This window comes from Callospermophilus lateralis, chromosome 14 (genome assembly GCF_048772815.1).
Source record: "Callospermophilus lateralis isolate mCalLat2 chromosome 14, mCalLat2.hap1, whole genome shotgun sequence".
Lineage (NCBI taxonomy): Eukaryota > Metazoa > Chordata > Mammalia > Rodentia > Sciuridae > Callospermophilus > Callospermophilus lateralis.
In genome coordinates, this window is record NC_135318.1 from 58,094,608 (window position 1) to 58,114,143 (window position 19,536).

General features: G+C 48.0%; 1 protein-coding gene across 21 annotated transcripts in view; it reads left to right on the top strand.

Annotated features, from left to right (window-relative positions):
- The window catches only part of Dysf (dysferlin), a 205,292-nt gene that overhangs the window by 69,579 nt on the left and 116,177 nt on the right, over positions 1–19,536 (top strand). For 12 of the 21 annotated variants that reach the window (XM_076834051.2, XM_076834058.2, XM_076834060.2 and 9 more), the window contains 8 exons: positions 2,015–2,083; positions 2,262–2,305; positions 5,750–5,832; positions 14,794–14,835; positions 16,065–16,180; positions 16,655–16,771; positions 17,950–18,127; positions 18,733–18,857. In XM_076834051.2, the coding sequence (XP_076690166.2) occupies positions 2,015–2,083; positions 2,262–2,305; positions 5,750–5,832; positions 14,794–14,835; positions 16,065–16,180; positions 16,655–16,771; positions 17,950–18,127; positions 18,733–18,857 (774 nt within the window). The remainder of the gene's footprint in view (positions 1–2,014; positions 2,084–2,261; positions 2,306–5,749; positions 5,833–14,793; positions 14,836–16,064; positions 16,181–16,654; positions 16,772–17,949; positions 18,128–18,732; positions 18,858–19,536) is intronic. The other 9 variants (XM_076834056.2, XM_076834065.2, XM_076834067.2 and 6 more) reach the window with 1 other exon arrangement.

Consider the following 19,536-nt stretch of genomic DNA (forward strand, 5'->3'; position numbering starts at 1 on the left):
TCACTCCCCTCTACCTAATCTGAAGTAACTCTATTTTTCCCTAGCCCCTCCCCTCATTGTGAATCCACATCTGCATAACAGAGAAAACATTCAGCTTTTGTTTTTTTGGGATTGGCTTATTGTTGGCATGATATTCTCCAGCTCCATTCATTTACCTGCAAATGCCATAATTTCATTCTTCTTTAAGGTTGAGTAATATTCCATTGTGTGTGTGTGTGTGTGTGTGTGTGTGTGTGCATGCAACTTTTAATCGATTCATCTATTGAAGGGCACCTAGGTTGGTTCCATAGTAAAATAAAAAATCAATAAATGAAATGGATTCCAACTAAAAAGCTTCTTCTCAGCAAAGGAAATAATCAATAACGTGAAGAGAGAGCCTACAGAATGGCAGAAAATTTTTACCACCTGCACCTCAGACAGAGCACTAATTTCCAGGATACATTAAGAACTCAAACAACTTAACACCAGAAAAAACAAATCACCCAATCAATAAATGGGCCAAGGAACTGGACAGATTGTATATCAGAAGAGGATATACAATCGATCAACACGTAAATGAAAAAATGTTCACCATCTCTAGCTATCAGAGAAATGCAAATCAGAACTACTCTAAGATTTCATCTCACCCCAGTCAGAATGGCAATTATCAAGAATATAAGCAACAATAAATGTTGGTGAGGATGTGAGGAAAAGACACACTCATACATTGGCTGCAAATTGGTGCAACCATTATGGAAAGCAGTGTGGAGGTTCCTCAGAAAACTTGGAACGGAACCACCATTGGACCCAGCTACCCCACTCCTCGGTTTATTCCCAAAGGACTTACAATGAGCACACCACAGTGATGCAGTCACATCAACATTTATAGCAGCTCAGTTCACAATAGCTAAACTATGAACATCTTTTAATGCTTCGCTGCCTGTGGTGTCTCCATTCCTGTGAACGGTTTCATTTCTTGCCCACTGTTCCACAGCTGCTCTCTCATCTTTCCCTCCTCCTCCCTCTCTTTGCTAACACAAGGCCCAAATTCTGGCACCCATCCCTTCCCCCAGCCCCACGCAGCCTTTGCTTGAGCTCGTTTTACAGCGGGGAGGAAGGTGGGGCAGGGGTTGGCACTGGGTGGATGAGGGATGGAGAAAAAGCCCTCGCTCTGGGGATCTGAAGTCCCTGATCTAACTCAGATGCTCATTAAATGAGATAATGCACATAAAATGCAGTGCTTAGCACGCTACATGGTCTATAGGAAATGCTCTGAAAAGGCTTGCCGGTTATTTTTATGTGCAGAACATGCAAACCCACCAGAATCTACTTATTTGAAACTGAGTCTTTACCTGCTGTGTCTGTGTGTGGCTACAGCCTGGGGCTGGACAAAGGGCCTGGTGCTCCCCATAGACTACAAGGGAAGGGTTGGCATGTGAGCTACAGGCTTAGATCTTTTTTCTGTTCCTGTTAGGATTCTTGTTTGGGACAAGCCTTGTCTTTAAGGCAGGGCTGGTCTGAGACAGACTTTGACTTATAGGGTTTAGATCTTCACTGAATTTTGTTTCACTCTCAGATGCAGGTGCAGGGCCCTGGCCCCCTTCCTGTCCCTCCCCCACCTCTGATCTCCACTCCCTTCCAAAGTGGAGAGTCATGTGGTCTGATGGGCAAAGGGAGGAGGGGTGCCTTGGACTATGGAGGCCTCTGGGACTCAGGGACCCCACATTTAGGATCATGATCTTAATGAGAGGTACAAAAGGAGAATTTCCAGCCAGAGGTATGAGTTCAGGGTGGAAGGCTGTGCCATTCAGGCAGCTCACCCAGCTCCTAGCTCTGGGTGGGACCTCCTGCTGAACTTTGTCTTTGCAAAGATTTCCTATGTCTGAGCCCACTGCACCCGGCCCCAAGACCCCAGAGTCTTAAGCCCAGCCCTAAGGGCAGTCAGCGTGGCCGAAAGTGGTTGCTGGCTGGGGTGGTCCCTGAGGGATCCCAGAGTCCCATGGAGCTCAATGCCCCTGTCCTCTGTGTCTCCCAGCTCTGCAGCAAGATCCTGGAGAAGACGGCCAACCCCCAGTGGAACCAGCACGTCACGCTGCCCGCCATGGTGAGCCTCCATCTGCCGCCCTCTGACCCTCCCCAGGAGGTCCTGGGGCCTGGGACTTGAGGAGGTCCAGGTCCCCGTCCTCTCCAGCCTCCTGCGGCATCCTGGACTTCTGGGTGGAGCAGGGGATGTCACTGTCTCCAAAGGACTACTCTCAACACGCCTCTTTTTCCCTCCTCAGTTTCCCTCCATGTGTGAAAAAATGAGGATCCGTGTGGTGGACTGGTGAGCTCCAAGCGGGGGTTCTAGAGGGGGCTGCCCTGAGGGCCACGGAGGCCCTGGGTTTCATTCAGCCTGATCTGAGTGAAATGTGGTCTGTGCAGAGTGAGGGGGTGCAGGGCTGGTGGTTTGGGGACGCTGGCCCGCTGCTTGCCCACCATGTCTGTCCTGGTAGCAGATAAAGAGGGCACAGCCAGGGAAGCTGAGGGGGCTCCACCTCTGGGGACCGGAGGGCTGGGAGGCTCCCTGGGGGAGGTGGGGTATCCATGACCTAGTGGGAGAGAGGGGTTTGATATGTCCATGGTGACAGCGTTCCAGGGAGCAGAGGGTCGTACACTGAGGCCTGGAAACCGAGAGAGCAGAGCTTCTGGGAGCACGGGCTATTGTCCACCAATGGGGTGGAACAGGACAGTTTCCAGGATAGGGAATTGGGCCAGTGGCCTGAGCAGGGACATCACTGCAGGTGTGGAGCAGGTGAGGACAAGAGCTTATGGGCATCTTAGAAAAATCTTAGTGTCTAACACTCATTGAGCACCTAGCAAGCACGTCACGTGCACCATTTCCCCGACCCTTGACTCAGTGATGGGGTCCTACTTTACGCGGCAGGGGATAGGTTGGGAAAGACGGAGTGACCTGCTTGAGGGGACAGTGGGAACATAGTAGAAGTCAGAGGTGAACCCAAGCCTGCGTCCTTAACCACTAGGCCACACTGCCTCCTGCAATGTCAAGCCGATCCCTCTCACGCTTGAGGGGGATGTTCAGGGTCCACCTATGCAATCTTTAGGATACCAGGCTTTCCAAAAAGAGAGCTGTCCTTTCTCTGCCCCCAAAAGTCTTGGCCGTGTGGTTCCCTGGCATGCTCTTCTTTGGTCCCAGGCCCATGACACCCCCAACCAGCAGGATAATGAGAGACCAGGGAAAAACCCCCAGGCCGCAGAGCCATTAAAGTGTGTGCCAGTTCCCCAGGCCTAAAGAAAACAGCTTGTGGGAATTAGAGGGAAGGGAGCAATGGGGTGGTGGAGGTGGTGGGGGGAACGAGGGAGAGGCCCCCGGGCTGGGACCGCGGGTATGTGCCGTGGGGAAGCGGTTTGGAGAGACCCACTTTACATCCCCAGAGCGATCCCTGCATTTCAGCTGGCGACGTGTGTGTTGTGCTGCCCGGGGCGGCTGGCGGTGCGTGCCTGGGCCCGTGTGTGCCCCAGGGGCTCGCGTGTGGATGCGGTTGTGCCCTGTGCCGTGGATGTGCTGGCCTGACTCCATCGGAGCCGTGTCAGAGGCATCGGCATACTGTACAATCCAAACACATTACCGAATCTGGTGGTTGCGTCTCTGGTTTGGGTTGAAGTGGCATTTTTATTGTGAGTCTATTTTCAGACTCGCTGTATTTTCCAAAAGCAACCCCAAGCCCCAAACCCCAACTCTTGGCCAGAAAGCATTCCTCTGTTACATGTTCCTGTCCCGAAAAGTGCTTTCTTCCCAGAAAACAGATAAACTTTTGTAATTACCTGAATCCTGGAAATATGATACAGTCCATATGGCCTTTTCTCTGAAACTTAATCTTCCTTTCAATTCTTTAAAAATTCCTTTTTTTCATTAAAATATAAAAAAAAAAAAATGTCCCCAAAGCCACTCCCCACCACCGTAAAAACAACCTCTCTCCTCCCATTCTCCTTCCTTCCTCGCCTGATTCAGAAAATCCAATTCAGAGGTCAGAAATCCAATTCTTTTTCATGAGCTGGTATTTTCTAGGGCTGGGTGGGAAAGCAGTTGGAGGATGCCATCCGCTGTCAGGTATCTGTATCGATAATCTCAAGGAAATTCTCCTTTTCCAGTTCTTGCTCATGTCCCTCACCAGAACAATGATGCAGGTTTGTGCTGACAGGTCACTCTTCCTCATGCAGCCCCTTTGTCCTGATGGAAAAATTTCAAAATGGGAGTTGAATCACCTTCCTGAGAAATGCGAAGAGGAAGAAAGGGATCAGCAGAAATTGCTATCTCATGGGGATTTAAAAAGAAGAATAAAACCACCAGGCTCAGGTGTCTTTTGTAATGGAGCTGGGATGTGCCCTCTCCAGATGCCACCCATGGCCAAACTTCACCTAGCAAGGAAAAAGGGAGTCCTGGGCCTTGAGTAGAAGAGGGATTGAAGGTGCACCAGAGAAACTTCCTGAAGGTCATACATAGGTCTTGCTCAGCCCAGTGTTTCTCAACCTCAGCAGACTGACCTTTGGGGCCGATAGTCCTTCACGATGGAGGTTGTGCAGTCTGCTGTAGGCTGACTAGGAACATCCCTGGCTTTACCCTGTAGGTGCTGGTAAGCACCCGCTTCTCACTCCAAAACTTAGTCAAATGTTCTCTGGGGGGATCAAAACTATTAGGTTTAGAACCTCAAGTCCAACCTGCTAAGGAAGCAGCAAGTGGCTACAACCAACTTGATTTCCATGTCAGAAATGTCAGGCCCCAAATCAAATATTGGCCATCTTTGGAAATGAATTAACTTTTTCAACCCCAGTATCCTTAGCCTGAAGTCGGGGCTAATTGTAGTACCTACCTAGTGGGGCAGATGTGAGGATTAAGTGAGCAAGATCACATGATGGGTTTAGCACGGTGCTTGGCTTAGTAGTGGCTGCGTAAGGCTTCAATGTTAGCTGTTATTTTTATTGTTATCAAGGGAGGCGGGCATAGGGTTCAGGAGAGTCTGCACAGGAGGTCACTGGCTAATGGGGTCATCAGTCACTCTCCTACCCACAGTCCTCTATGCTGCATGGGAAGCATGACTGGCTCCTTCCTTGCCAAGGAGCCATGTGAGCCACAGCAGGAGCACCAGAGCAGGAATCAGGACACCAGGCCTGGCTCTGTTCCTCCTTGTCAGACTGACCTTGGGGAAGTACCTGCACAGTTCCAAGCCTGGGTCCTGGTTATACAACAGAGATGGAGATGAAAGTACTTGTTTCTTAGGGCTGTTGCAAACTCCTGGAAAATAAAGATCAAAAGTACTTGGTCACATGTAAAGTCACACAAAAAAGGGAATCATGCATTGGCATGGCTCATTCAAGATGGTGGCCTTGGAGTTAGTTTTTCCTGGACACCTGGTCTTCTCCTGGAACTTGGTATTTCTTTAGCTGCTGAAGTCTCAGCTCTGTCTGGGAATCTTGCTCTTGAGCAGCCTCCTGATGGCTTACCCTCCCTGCCTCCCCGCCTCCTCCCTGGCAACCTGAGGGGTCCAGGCTGCTGGCTGAGCTGGTTGACTGAAGAGATACCAATGGTTGGCAAGACAGACTCGTTCCCTGTAGGAGCAGCTGGAGTGAGCTTTCTGTCCAATCTCTTCTTCCTTGGGATTACCAGGTCTCACCAACATACCTGGTGTGAAGACTGGGACTCCCCATATGTGTAACACCAGCCATGTCCTCCTCCTCCTGTGCTCAGGTTCTCTCTGTCCCCTTGTTCTAGGGATCGCCTTACTCACAATGATATCGTGGCCACCACCTACCTGAGTATGTCGAAAATCTCTGCCCCTGGAGGAGAGATAGAAGGTAAGTTCCACCTGGGTTCAGTTCTCTGACCCCGCAGGCTCTTTCCGTCTCACCTCTGAGTTGGAGAGTTTGCAGAAAAGGGAGGATTATAAGGTCTTTGTTATCCATTTTCCATGGAGTAGGGCTCTGGCCAGTGAGAGAGAAGCCCTGGAGACATTTAGGATGCTCCACAGTTGCATGGTAGAATGGATCACTGAGTGGTACAATGAGGGTAATTTCTTGGTAGATGACTGTGCATAGCAGTTTCTATTTTGTAATAGCTTGAATTAGACTATTGAAAAGTAACCTATTGTTATTTTACAAAATTTTAAATAAAAAGATAACCTGAAAAAAAGTATATAAAACCTTTGTGTGAAATTACATGTTAATTACCGTCATATATGTGGTAAATAAATCTTCCACCGCAGGCAAGAACTATTAGTATTCGGGGACCTTTCTGTGTTTATCTCTGTGTGTGTGTGTGTGTGTGTGTGTGTGTGTGTGTGTGTTTGTGTACATACATAAAGGAATATAAATATTAAAAGTTAAATTGTTTTGAAAATTGCCTTTTGTCATTTGACAATACAATGTAGATGTCTTTTCGTGTGATTAAATGCTTTTCTACAACAGTTTTAAGTGAAAAAACATTTCATTGCTGTAATTTACACAAACTAGTAAATGTTGAATATTTAACTGTTTTCTATTTTTTTTTACATCATGAACTAGTGGCTTTCAATGACGATTTTTGTAGCTGAATATCTGTGCAGTTCATGAGTTTTCTTTTGGATAACTATCTAGTAGTGGAATTGCTGCATCAGAGGATTTTAACGTTTTTTAAGTTTTTTTTTGTCTGTGTCCAAGTTGTCCTTCAAAAAATCTGGACTAATCTATAATCCCTTACTCCCATAAGGTTTTTCTGTTATATCCACATGAATGCAAGGTAAAATAATAATGTCATAAAAGATCTTTGCTAATTTATTGGCTGAAAATAGTATCCGATTGTTGCCTTAATGTTCATTTCACTGATAGCTGGTGAAATGGACCAGTGTAAATTTAAAAAGACTAAAATTTATATGTGATATATATTTATATACTTTATGGCTATTCTGCTAAAAATGCATATTTTTGGTCCAAATTATTGTGGCACGCTGTCTTTTTCTCATTGTTTTGTAAGAGTTCTATATGTATACGGATGTTTATTTCCCCCGTCATATATGTGGTAAATAATTCTGGTCAGCTTTATTTTACCAACTAATAGTTCTTGACCTACAGCAATTTAAATTTTTCTATAGCCAAATCTGTTAATCTTTTCCTTAGTGAATAAGGCAGGATTCTAACATTTTTTTTTCAAAAATTTTTTTTGGTGATATACCAATACTATATTTTAAATAATTTTTCTCTACAGTGTTAAATGCTATCTTTATCACCTACTAAATTCCTAAATGTGTTCTTGGGCCTGTTTCTCGATTTTCTATTATCTTCATTTGGTATGTCTGTGTATTACTTCTTTGGTTTTGGTATCTGGGTTATGCTGGCTCTGTAAAATTAATTGGAAAGATTTTAAAGTCTTCTCTAACATCTGGAACAGTTTATATAACATAAGAATATAGTCTTTTGAGGGTTTGAAATAATTCACCCATAAAACCATATGGGCTGGGTGCCCTTTTTGAGTGGGTGTAGTAATAGCTCTTTTAAGCTTTTCAATTTCTCTTGTGATTATTGTTATTTTTAGTTTGTTGCTTTTACTCTAGTCAATTTTGATAGTTTACCTTTTTCTAGGAAAACATCATTACTTTAAATCCATTCACATACTCTTGTGCAGAGCAACCTTTTATAACATAAACAATTCTTTCTACCTGTGGTATTTTCATTTTTCTTGTTTCTATTGTGTTGGAGTTTTTTCTTGATGAGTCTTACTAGTTTTTTTTTTTTTTAACTTTATCAGCTTTTGTCAATTTTATCCTGTTTAATTCTTTAGACTGATTTCACTGTTTCCTTTTTAAACTTTCTAATTTCTTCCATTTGTCTTTAATGAGTTAAATAGTTGAAGTCTTGTTTCTGCCTTATATATCATGCTTAAAAGGTCTTCACCAAACCAAGGTTATATTGAACTGCTTTTAATTTTAATTCTTTATACTTGAGTGCTCCCTTCTGTATTTGTTTCAGTGTATTTTCTGAGACCATGTGATTTCATTCCTGTGTAGGTGGTATACATATTTTTTATTCAGAGGAGATGCTTTTTGTAGGAATTTATCACTTTCTCATAGTTTAGAAAGTAACAGCCACGCTCTGCTTCATGACTGGGGTGATCTGACAAGTGCTTTGCTTATTGATTGAATTGTCCCAACATCACAGAGTATACTTATACCCACCAAGATGGCCATGGGGTCGTCAGCCATGCAATCTTATGGGACCACGGTGTCAACTTGATCCTTCATGAACTGGAATGTCTCATGGGTCACTTACGGTACTTAGGTCCATCTAGGTGCAAGACTGCTTTCATTATTTTTTTTTTCCTGAGACATGTAAATTCTTAAATATGAGTTGAGGGATGTATTTTTTTTTTTTTTAATTCTAACATCATTCCAGGGGCTGCTGCGGGCAGGGTGGGACAGGGGGGAGCTGTGGCTCTGCAGCTGGCCAGCTTGGGGTCACCTTAGGCTGGCTAGGCTTCTTTGTAGCTGAGGGACTCGCTCCAGTTTCCTCTCTGTAAAACAAGGCTCTTACGAATTCTAACCTAAGGTTGTCGGAAGGATCCAGTGAGATTACAATGTCAAAGTTCTTTCAGTACCTGGTAGAGAATAAACCCTAAAGTCACACTATCATTATGCTTGAGTTTTCACATCACTCATCTAATGTACTTTTCTGCATCAATTCTGCTTTCTCGGCTTCCCATGTGGCCTTAAAAAGAACTATTTATTATACACTCTTTCTTGACAAACTTTCTCTTCCCTCTGTCTTTATATATTTTTCCTTTTCTTCTTTACTGCTGTCTGTCCTCTCCCATAAGTTGTGCCGTGTCCACGAAGGTACCTCTTGTTCACTGTTGAGGATCCCAAACCATTTCCCAAAACATTCAGATGGAGACTCTCCTGAATCCTACGGGTGCTGTTTCCCCGTGGTGGTGGGACTCTGTCGTTCCCCTCCTGCCTTTTTCACTCTCGAGCACGATCAGCTCAACGCGGGGGTCCTTGCCCTGACAGGGCGCAGGTCTGTCTGTCCGTCTGCACAGATCCTTAGCGGCAGAACAGGCTAATGTGCTTAGTTCCTGGAAGTCAGTAACCGGTGCTCTTGAAGTCAGCGCCTTCTTCAATCCCTTCTTCCAGGTTCTCTGAAACAGTTTTCAGACAAACCTTTTAAATATAGGAAATTTCAAACACATCCTAGAGAATTATACAACAGACTCCCAGCTACCCTCGCTCAGCTTCAACGTCTAGCGACTCTCTGTCCTTTCTGAGTTCACCTTTGATACTGTGCATTGGTGGAATTCATAAAAACAACCTTCCAGAAGGAGCTGATAAGGACTCCTGCCCCAGCTGCTCCCCTCCTGACTGGGAGAACTGCCTGTTGCAGGAGGAGGTCCCCTTCATCAGGCTCCTCCAAAGGGCTGTCTGGCACGTGCAGGCGGAAGGACCTGAGGCGGAGACACTGCATCATGGGGTGGTGCAGGGGTGTTCTGCCTTCCTCCCAGGTCACAACTCTTGGAATGGGAGGAGGCTGTTCTCTGGTTTTCTGACGGCTACTGTCCCTCTCTGAATCCTGGGACAGATCCTGGTGGAGGCCAACATGATTTTTCTGACTATTTTCCAACAGCTGCTGCTCCATGAGGCTGACAGCATCCACCTGCTGGAGTGGATCAGTCCTCATTTCTGATGGAGATGTTGACCTTCACCTTTTTTGTGTGTGTCATTGTGACTATTTTTTTTTTAATTAGTGCATTAGAGTTGTACATAATATTGGGGTTCATTTTGACATAATTATATAAGTATGGGCTCTAATTTGCTCCAATTCCGTCCCAGGTAATTCCTCTTCCCCTCTCCTTCTCACCTCCTGTGCCCTTTTCCTCTACTCTACTGGTCTTTCTTCTCGTTACTTATACTTTATTAAAAATTAATGCATCATAGATAGATATACGTACATAGAACATTCTCATCAGATTCATTTCATGGTCTCTCCCCTTTCCTGTCCCCCCTCTCTCCCCCCCTCAGTTTCTTTCCTCTACTCCGCTGATCTCTCCTCTGTTTCCTTGGGATTGCCTCCCTCCTTTTCCCCTCCTATTTTGGTCTTGCTTCCACATAGGAGAGAAAACATTTGACCCTTGACTTTCTGATTCTGGCTCATTTCACTTAGCCTGATGCTCTCAAGTCCCATCCGTTTACCAGCAAATGACATAATATCATTCTTCTTTCTGGCTGAGTAAACTCCGTTGTGTGTGTATGTGTGTGTATCTCACGTTTCCTTAGTCCATTCATGTATCCATGGGTACCTACGTTGTTCCATAGCTTAGCTATTGTGAATTGTGCTACTATAAACATTGATGTGGCTGTGTCCCTGTAGTGTGCTGATTTTAGGTCTTCTGGATAAATACCAAGGAGTGGGATTGCTGGGTCATGTGGTAGTCCTATTCCTCGTCAATGGAGGAATCTCCAAACTGCTTTCCAGAGCGGTTGTACTAATTTGCAGTCTCATGAACAATGTACCAGTGGGCCTCCCCCCCACATCCTCACTGGCATGTATTATTATTTGTATTATTGATAATTGCCATTCTGACTGGAGTGAAATGAAATCTTAGTGTACTTTTGATTTGCATTTCCCTGATTGCTACAGATGTTGAACATCCTCTCATATATTTGTTGGCCATTTGTGTTTCTTATTTGAGAAGTATCTCTTTAGTTCTTTTGCCAGTTCATTAATTAGGTTATTTGCTTTTTGCTGTTAATTTTTTTTTTTTTAGTTCTACCAAAAGCATTATATAGATCCAATTCAATCCTCATCAAAATACCATTGACAGAACTAGAAAAAAAAAAAAAACAGTTCCAAAATTCATTTGGAGAATAAGAGATCCAGAATAGCCAAAGCAATCCCAAGCAAGAAGTGAAGCTGCTTGGAGGCACTACAATCTGGGACCTCAAATTATACTGCAGAGTGATAGTAACAAAAACAGCATGGTTTCGACACCAAAACAGACGTGAAGTCCAATGAATAGAATAGAAGACATGAGACACATCCACATAGATACAGTCGCTGATATTCCAAAAAAGTGGTAAAAACATATCTTGGAGAAAAGATAACCTTTTAAACAAATGGTGCTGAGAAAATGAACATCCATTAGTAGAATAGTAAAACTTGATCCTTGTCTCTTACCCTGCACAAATCAACTCAAATTGAATCAAAGACCGAAGAATTACATCATAAACTCTGCATGCTAGAAGAAAACACTATAGGCTCAACACTCCAACACATTGGCACAGGCCCTGAATTCCTTAACAAGACTCCTAAAATCCAAGAAATAAAACCAAGAATCAATAAGTGGGATGGCATCAAATTAAAAAGCTTCTGCACAGCAAAGGGAAATATTAAGACGTAAAGAGAGAGCCTACAGAATGGGAGTAGATCTTTGCCACCTGCTCCTTAGACAAGGGATTAATATTCAGAATACATAAAGAACTCGAAAAACTTGACATCTCCACTGTTTTAATGGGAAGGCAAGAAAGGTGTTTATATGGCCACTAGATGGCGCTCAAGTCACAGACAACCCAGTGTGCTTCAGGGAGGTTTCCAAGAGCAGGACCATCTCCTCCCAGATTATTCTGGAAATAAAGGAGAGTCTTTTTGCAACCAGCCAACTGGGTTTTAAATATATAGTTAAATAGCTTGATCTATGTGACAATAAAAGAGTTAAACTGATTGGTTGAACTGGGCTATTCTTGGGACTGCTCAGTTTCTAGGATGTCCCTTCCTGGAGGTGGCTTTCTTTCTGAGGCCTGAGCTTCTCTCTAGTCCTGAAGCTTAGCACTTGTCTGGTTTCCCGTTCAGCTTCTTTGCTTGTCCCCCAACCCTCTCAGAACATGGCCTTCCCACGGGCTGGGGATGTGGCTCAAGTGGTAGTGCGCTGGCCTGGCATGCGTGAGGCACTGGGTTCGATCCTCAGCACCACGTAAAAATAAAAGAAAGATATTGTGTCCACCTAAAGCTAAAAAATAAATACTAAAAAAAAAGAACATGCCCTTCCCACTTTCTCTCTAGTTCTTTTGTACTATTTCTCTCCTCCTCACGGGATTCTAGCCCATCTGGGTGATTCACCACACTTGATTTCCTTACAGCTTTCAAAACCCAAACCAGACTGAACTCTAAAAGCTTCTTCTCCGCCTTCCCCCACTTCATGTTTCCCCAGATGATTCGGTTCAGTTAGGAGTTTTTGTTTTTGTATTCCTGTTTTTATTCCCAGTGAGGACAGGACCGAACACTAACCTCTTCAGCACTTCTGCCCATGAGTCTGCCTGGGCACACCAAAGTATTCCTTGGACCCTGTGCACCAAGGAAAAAAAAATTTTTTTTTTTTTTTTTTCCAAAGGGAGCGCTTTCCTTAGACGCGACAGTTCTTTCGAAAGGTCACAGTCACGTGAGACCTGTGAAACCTACACGGAGTTCTTGATAACTTTACACATGTGAGAATCATGCTGTATAAATAGCACTCGATTCCTACAGTTTTTTCCATGGCTAAGAAACCCCAAGTTAGTTTCTTCTTGTCTTTGGAACGTAGATGATGTCGATTTCCCAGCAGTTTTTGGTTTCTCCTCTTGCCTGGCTCAGGCGAGTGTCAGGCAGCCAAATGCCACGGGCTTGGGGGTGTGCCGAGAGGCGGAGGGAACTGGCAGACGGGCTGCAGGTAATGGCCTCGACTTCTCCAGGGTACGTGTGTGTCCCTTGGACTGTCTGCAGGGCTGTGGCTCGAAGGGCTTGTGGTTCACTGGGCAGGGAGGGATGCTCTGTCTTTTTCAGTTTCCCCCAGGTGAGGGAGTTGGGCTTTGCTGCTCAGGCCACAAAACTGGGAGTATTCATCTGTGCTATGGGACTTCCAGGTCCTAGTTCCCTAGGATCAGAGAAAACACACCAAAACACTTGTGTTTTGGCAGAAGGATGATGAGGACTAAATAGAAGCTTTGTCTTGGGCGGGCTCTCTGGCCACCCTGCCCTTAACTTTATGAGCTGTCTGCAGACACAGGGGAGAAAACCTGGGATGAGCTGTAGCACCCAGAGACCTGTGACCTGCCCTCAAGTTGGGAATCACTGGTCTCAGATGTCAGCAGGGCTCTGTCTTGTTACATACTCCCAGTGCCTAGCATGGTGCCTGATTGGCCTCGCGGAATGAACAAATGGATGAATGAAAAGGAGTGCTTAGTCCTCCTGGACACCAGAGGCATGTGTTGGTCAGGTGGCTTGTGGAATTTGGGGGATATCTATGTCTGACTGGGTACCAGTTTGCAAGCCAGTTTGTGGGTGGGAAACCAAGTTTACCTCTGCAAGAAGCACCTGGGGATTGGAAATATGACCTTGGCCCCATCAGCCTGAGATAACTGGCTGGATCTATTAATAATCATTTGCAACTAGCTTAAAGTGGAAGTCTGTTTCCTTCTGGGGGTCCCTGGCCACTATCCTTCTTGGACCGTAGCTGTGCCTGAGGAGGTCATCTTGCTGAGGTCACCTTGCTCCCCTGTGGCCAGAGACCTGGCTCTCTCACTAATGAAAGCTGATTCCTGTGGATATTCAAATGACCATGAACTTGGATTTTCTGCCAGCGGGCATTTGAAGCTGAGACCTGGCCGTGGAGGGACTGGCCTCACCCTCCCTGTGCCTCTGGCCTCACTTGGTTAGCCCTGTTCTCTTTTCTGGGCACCACATTCCTCTCCTCTCCTTTCTTTCTCTGTCTGCTCATTCACAGCATTTTGCTTAACCCTTGAATCTATAGGAAAATAGCAACAGTTTTTTTTTTTTTTTTTTTTGGAGAAGAGTAATTGGTAAAAGTGAGCAATGCCTGAAAATCATCCCCAAGTTCACTAACATGTCCCTAGGCTTGGTCATGACCTCAGACTCATAATTACAGTTTTGCTGATTGTAGGAGGGGAAAAAAATAAGAAGAAAAGAAAAGGAATATCAGAGTATAGGAAAGGGCAGAAATTAAGGAGAGTCAGTGGTGGAAGAAGATTGAGGCTGCTCATTCCCCTGGGGTATCTCATACCTGCCCAGAAATGAGTGATGGATACCAAGAGCCAAAGCATGTCCTTCCTTGCTTCTATTTCTAGAATCAGTTATCAACATTTATGGGCACACCAAAGTGTGCAGAGCCTTCAGCTAGTGAACAGCATCTGTCACCAGGCTTTCTTGGAAGCAGTAGGTGCCAGAAGCCAGATCCCCAGGCTCCCCTGTTGTGAAAACGCAACTCTTATCTTCAGTGGCAATACTGGATGTGACCAGTAGGTGGAGATATTGTGCCTTAAAACACCACTGCTTGGCCAGCGGGTCCCTAGTGTTAACCTGCCTGTTGGATTTGGAGTCCTGGGTGTGCCTTGCGGCCTCACTCTGATCCCTTCATGTTTCCCTTGCTCTTTCTTTATGTCGGTACTAGGTGTTTCTCACTCATCTGGCTATAATATAGAAAAGCATATTTTATTATTAAAGTAAAATATTATTTCTTGAATACACTGAATCATACTGAACATATTAATCATGTTTTGGGTCCACTTTTCTGAGGGCTCACTGTGGTCCTAGGGGCTATGTCTGGCTGGGGGGGGGCTGGTGATGGCTTAGACTGTGACAAACTCCTGGCTGGGCTCAGCTGGAGCCTGGGGCCACGTCTCTTTCCCACTTAGGAGCTGTCTTTCCACCTGTTTGTCATCTGTCCATCCACATGCCTGTTCATGTAACCATTCCTTCACCCAGCCATGCCCATCCTAACCCCTTTTCCATTTCTTTATGCTTCAGAGGAGCCTGCAGGTGTGGTCAAGCCTCCTCGAGCCACAGACCGTATGTTGCTGTCACCTGGGGGACCACAAGGGCTTGGGGTCTTGGGTGTCTTTTTGCTGGAGGGGGTGAGGGTGTTGGAGACTGGGGAATTCTCTGATTTGCATGAGATGGGGTTGGGGGTCTGGAGCTTACCACAGGTGGTTACCTCTCACCTCGGGTTGAACATGTAAATTGCTTGGAATGTTTTAAAAGCAATTTCTTCCCACCTTCCCAGACCCCTTCCTACTACTGCGGGGCTGGGGCTGGGGCTGGCAGTGAGGGGTTAGGGCAGGCATGGGGCTTCAGTGGTCCAGGTGGAGTGCAAAGTGTCTCAGGAACCGGGAGGAGGCCAGAGGGAGTGAAAAACTCTAGAAGTGGAGCTCACAGGTAGATCATGATCAAGACCATCAGCACAAATGACTAGTAATGTTCATGTGAGCTTCATTTTGCAAGACCTCCTACTTTGGTTCTCGGAGCCAGAGCCCTGTGTGTGCTGGGGTTTGGAGAGGGAGGGTGTGGAGGGTGCTCCTGGCTGAGGAGTGGGCCTGGCTCCCGCCTGTCCCTGCCCTCCCTCACCCCCAGGGACTTACAGTGCACACCTTAGGTCGGCTCCAGGTGCTCTTTGGCTAAGGCCATTTTTATTGTCTTTTCTTGGCCCATCCTTGTGTGGACAGGGTCATCCCAGGTGGTCCTAGCCCTGCTGCCCACCTTTGGCATTCTGGAAATGTCCAGAGGGCTTGTAGGGTTTTCAGAGTCCCAGCCTGAGAAATGGAGCTAGGGACCGGAAAGTGACATTAATAAAAGCCTCCAGAAAAGGATGGGGGTGATGTGGAGGACAGATTTCCCCTCATTGTTTATTCTCTCCCTAAGGCTCCTCTGACCTGCTCCACTTAAAAATTGTTCGTTGCATCGTGTGTGTGTGGGGGGGGAGGGGATCCTGGGGTGGATCAAGGCCATCAGGACACAGGGGCTTGTGTCTGGGGGCTGCACTATGGGGGCGAGACCTCTAGCGGGGCCTTTCACTGGACCCTGAGAGATGGCTTCTCTGGTCCCGAGGCTCTGGGACCTCCTTTGTGTCTCCCGTGACAGTTAGGTCTAGTGCTATTATTGTTTAGATATTTATAGAGGCTGCATCTGGTGCATGTGAGGAAACTCAGGGCCAGGGATGGGCTCAGGTCTGAAGGTGGCTGGGTTGCGCCCTAGAAAGCCCCACGGGGCCGGCGCCTCTGATCCCTGCTTCTGTCTTCCAGTGGATGACCATCTGGGCTTCCTCCCCACCTTCGGGCCCTGCTACGTGAACCTCTATGGGAGCCCCAGGGAGTTCACCGGCTTCCCGGACCCATATGCAGAGCTCAACTTTGGCAAGGTGAGCTGCTGGAGCACACCAGGTCCCCAGGCCCCCCGGGTGCCCAGGCTGGCCTGTGGGGGGGTCTTCCAGCCTGTCCTGCAGCATCCAGGCCCAGCCTAGACTCCAGGGTCAGCGGGCATCCCTTCAGAGAATTCTCCTTCTGTCTGGCCCGGTCCTGGCTCCTTCTTCCTGCGTGTCCCCCTCTGCCTGAGCCTCAGGAGTGCTCTGATCTTTTCACTGTCCTGGTCCCTTAGACACTCAGGCCACACCCCTCTCAGGTTTTACCCCCTGGGGTTGGTTGGACGCTGGCACAGACCTTCTGCTCGGTGGCTTGGCATAGTCCCTGGACTCTCTGGGCCATGACATCCTCCCCTGCAGTCATGGGTTGGCTCAGGAATCTCCTAGGAGATGAACTGAGTGCTAGATTGTCCCCCTTTCCTTCCCTCCCTCCCCCTCGACCCCTCGTCTGCGTGACCTGACGTCCCCTCACAGGGGGAAGGTGTGGCCTACCGCGGCCGGCTTCTGGTGTCCCTGGAGACCAAGCTGGTAGAGCAGCACAGTGAGCAGAAGGTGGAGGACCTCCCCGCAGACGACGTCCTCCGGGTGGAGGTGAGGGGCACTCTGGGAGAAGGGCGGGTCCCTGCTGGGGACAGACAGGGCAAGGTGACCAAGTGGGTGACATGGCAGTTGGAAGACTCAGTTCTGCCTCATGCTCATCGGGCCTTCACCTCTCTGGGCCTCAGCATCTCAGGTGTCAACTGGGAATAATTCAACACCGACCCTGCGCCCTGGGAGGAATGTTCAGAGGCTTGAAGAAGATAAATGAAGATATACGGAAAGCCCAGAGCTCAATGCAAAATGAGATGCTGTTTTGTGATAATGATGTAGACATGGCTTTGAAGTCAACTAAACAATGACCATGTGTCAGATATCGTGCTAGTGGTCCTTCTGATGTTCTCAAGTCTTCCCAGAACCCTGTGAGGTCCTCGGTTGTTATTGCCTCCATTTTATAGAGGAGGAAACTGAGGCTCAGATATATCTGAGCAACCAATGGTAGACCTGGGCCCCTGAGTCCTGGCTCTACCGCTTACCAGCTGTATCAGTTTTCCTCTCTGTAAGGTGGGCATAATAATGACAAGATTGTGGGGACAAGTGAACTAATGTATGCATGCAAGAAGCACTTGCTCTCAACATTCTCCTAAAACCTTATAGTAGTTTAATCCTTCTTTGCTCTGCCATGAAGGGAATCAGAGTCACGTTGGTTCAGGTCACTTGTGACTGAGTGCCTACCATGTCCTCAGCCCTGTTCCCAGAAATGACAGTGAGATTCACTGCTCCCAAGCCTGTGGCCAAGAGTGCTGCAGAACTGGCTGGCGTGGTGGGGACCCTGAATGGCAAGGGGCAGGAGCTCTGGGCAGTGACCTGGTGGTTTAGAGCGTTTAGCTCACTGAGTGGCGGGGGAGGTTCCAGGCTGCCCCGAGGGGCACCGCGGGAGTCCTTGCTGGGCTGATGTGGTGATGCCGTTGCTGCTGGTTTGGATTAAGGAGCAGCATGACCTTGGGGGAGCAGATCTTATTGGGGAAATGTGGCCAAACACACAGACCTGGCATGCGTTCGTTCAGTCAGTAACCAAAGCTGAATGCTGTTTCTGAGTTGGACCGTTTTACCCATCATCAGTCAGCCAGGAGTCTCCGGGTGCTGGTCATGGCCAGGGCCTACCAGACACGTGACCCTCCTCTACCTTGGGTGTTTTCATCGTGACCCTCCTGCCCGCTCTCTGCCCTCAGAAGTACCTCCGGAGGCGCAAGTACTCCCTCTTTGCCGCCTTCTACTCGGCTTCCATGCTGCAGGACGTGGACGATGCCATCCAGTTTGAGGTCAGCATCGGGAACTACGGGAACAAGTTCGACACCACCTGCCTGCCGCTGGCCTCCACCACCCAGTACAGCCGCGCGGTCTTTGACGGTGAGGCCCGAGATTTGGCTCCTGGATGAGACCCAGATTATAGAGCGGGGGCCGCACCCCGAGTCCTGCCTCCTGTGCAAGGCTGTGGGAGGCTCCAGGCACCGGCCCTGGCAGACTGGGGTGACCCCAGCTCTGCTGCCTGTGCTGCCTCCCGAGGTGCCCCTGCAGGTGGGGCCCCGCTGCCAGAGCCCACAGCCCGACTCCTGGAGCAGCTGTGGTTCATTGATCCTGACCCAACCCGATCATTATACGTCATTCGGAGTCTGCTGAGCTTGGCTTGGAGACTTGGGAGATGTGGACTGGGATTTCCCTGCAGGGCCTGCTAACCACCCCTCTGTTTGATGTGCTAAGGAGCCCCAGGGAACCACAGCTGACTTGGGGAGCTCAGGCAGCTGGTTTGGATGTTGGGGAACACAGATCACACCATGTGTGTCCCAGGGTTCTTAGGAGGGAAGGGGGAACAGACACCTGTCTCCCTCCCACCCTTGGTCCCCTTCCCAGTGATGCCAGTTGCAGCTCTGAGTGTCCGGGGGTCTGAGCTCTGCAGAGCTGTGCGCCACCTGTCCTTGGTTTCTGCCCAGTACTCAACCCCCTCTGCCCTCCAGGGTGCCACTACTACTATTTACCCTGGGGCAACGTGAAGCCCGTGGTGGTGCTGTCATCCTACTGGGAGGACATCAGCCACAGAGTGGAGACTCAGAACCAGCTGCTCAGGATCGCTGACCGACTGGTGAGTGGAGGCCTGCCCCAAGCCGTGTGCATGGCCCCTGCCCTGCCCTAGATGTCTGCAGACTTGTCCACAGGCAGTGTGTCTGTGTATGTGTGTGTGCGTGTGTGCCCCCACACACAAATACACACACACACACACACACACACACACACACACACACACACTACTATGCCCAGTGAATCTCAGGGCCTTTTGTCCTCTCTGTGTCCTGCAAAGTTAGGCTTGTGGTCCTGTCCTGCATGATGGGAGGAGGAGGTCATAACAGTCCTGGGAAGCGCCAGTCTGATGTGGGAGGAAACAGAGAAAGAGAGAGGGAGAGGGACAGACAGACAGACAGGAGAGGGCTGAGAAGGACAGAGCTCAGCGCTGATCCACATCAGATGCCTTTTGACTCAGCACACCCAAGAGCTGCTAGAAACTTCTTGCTAGAAGCCAGAAACTCAAAGTGAACAGGGAGCTGCCCCATCCTCAGGAGACTGGTGTGGTGAGGAGGGTGAGGGCCCCACGAGCCTCTCACCCCGAAGCTTCAGGGCAGCAGAGGGAGAGGCGTGGGGCTCAGAGGAGAGCCGCCAGGGAGCACCGGGAGATGTCGCAGTGGAGGGACATGGGAAGTGGGAGCTCAGCTGGGGTCCCGGGAGGGTGATGAGGCCATGGGAAGGAGACGACCTTCGAGGGGCAA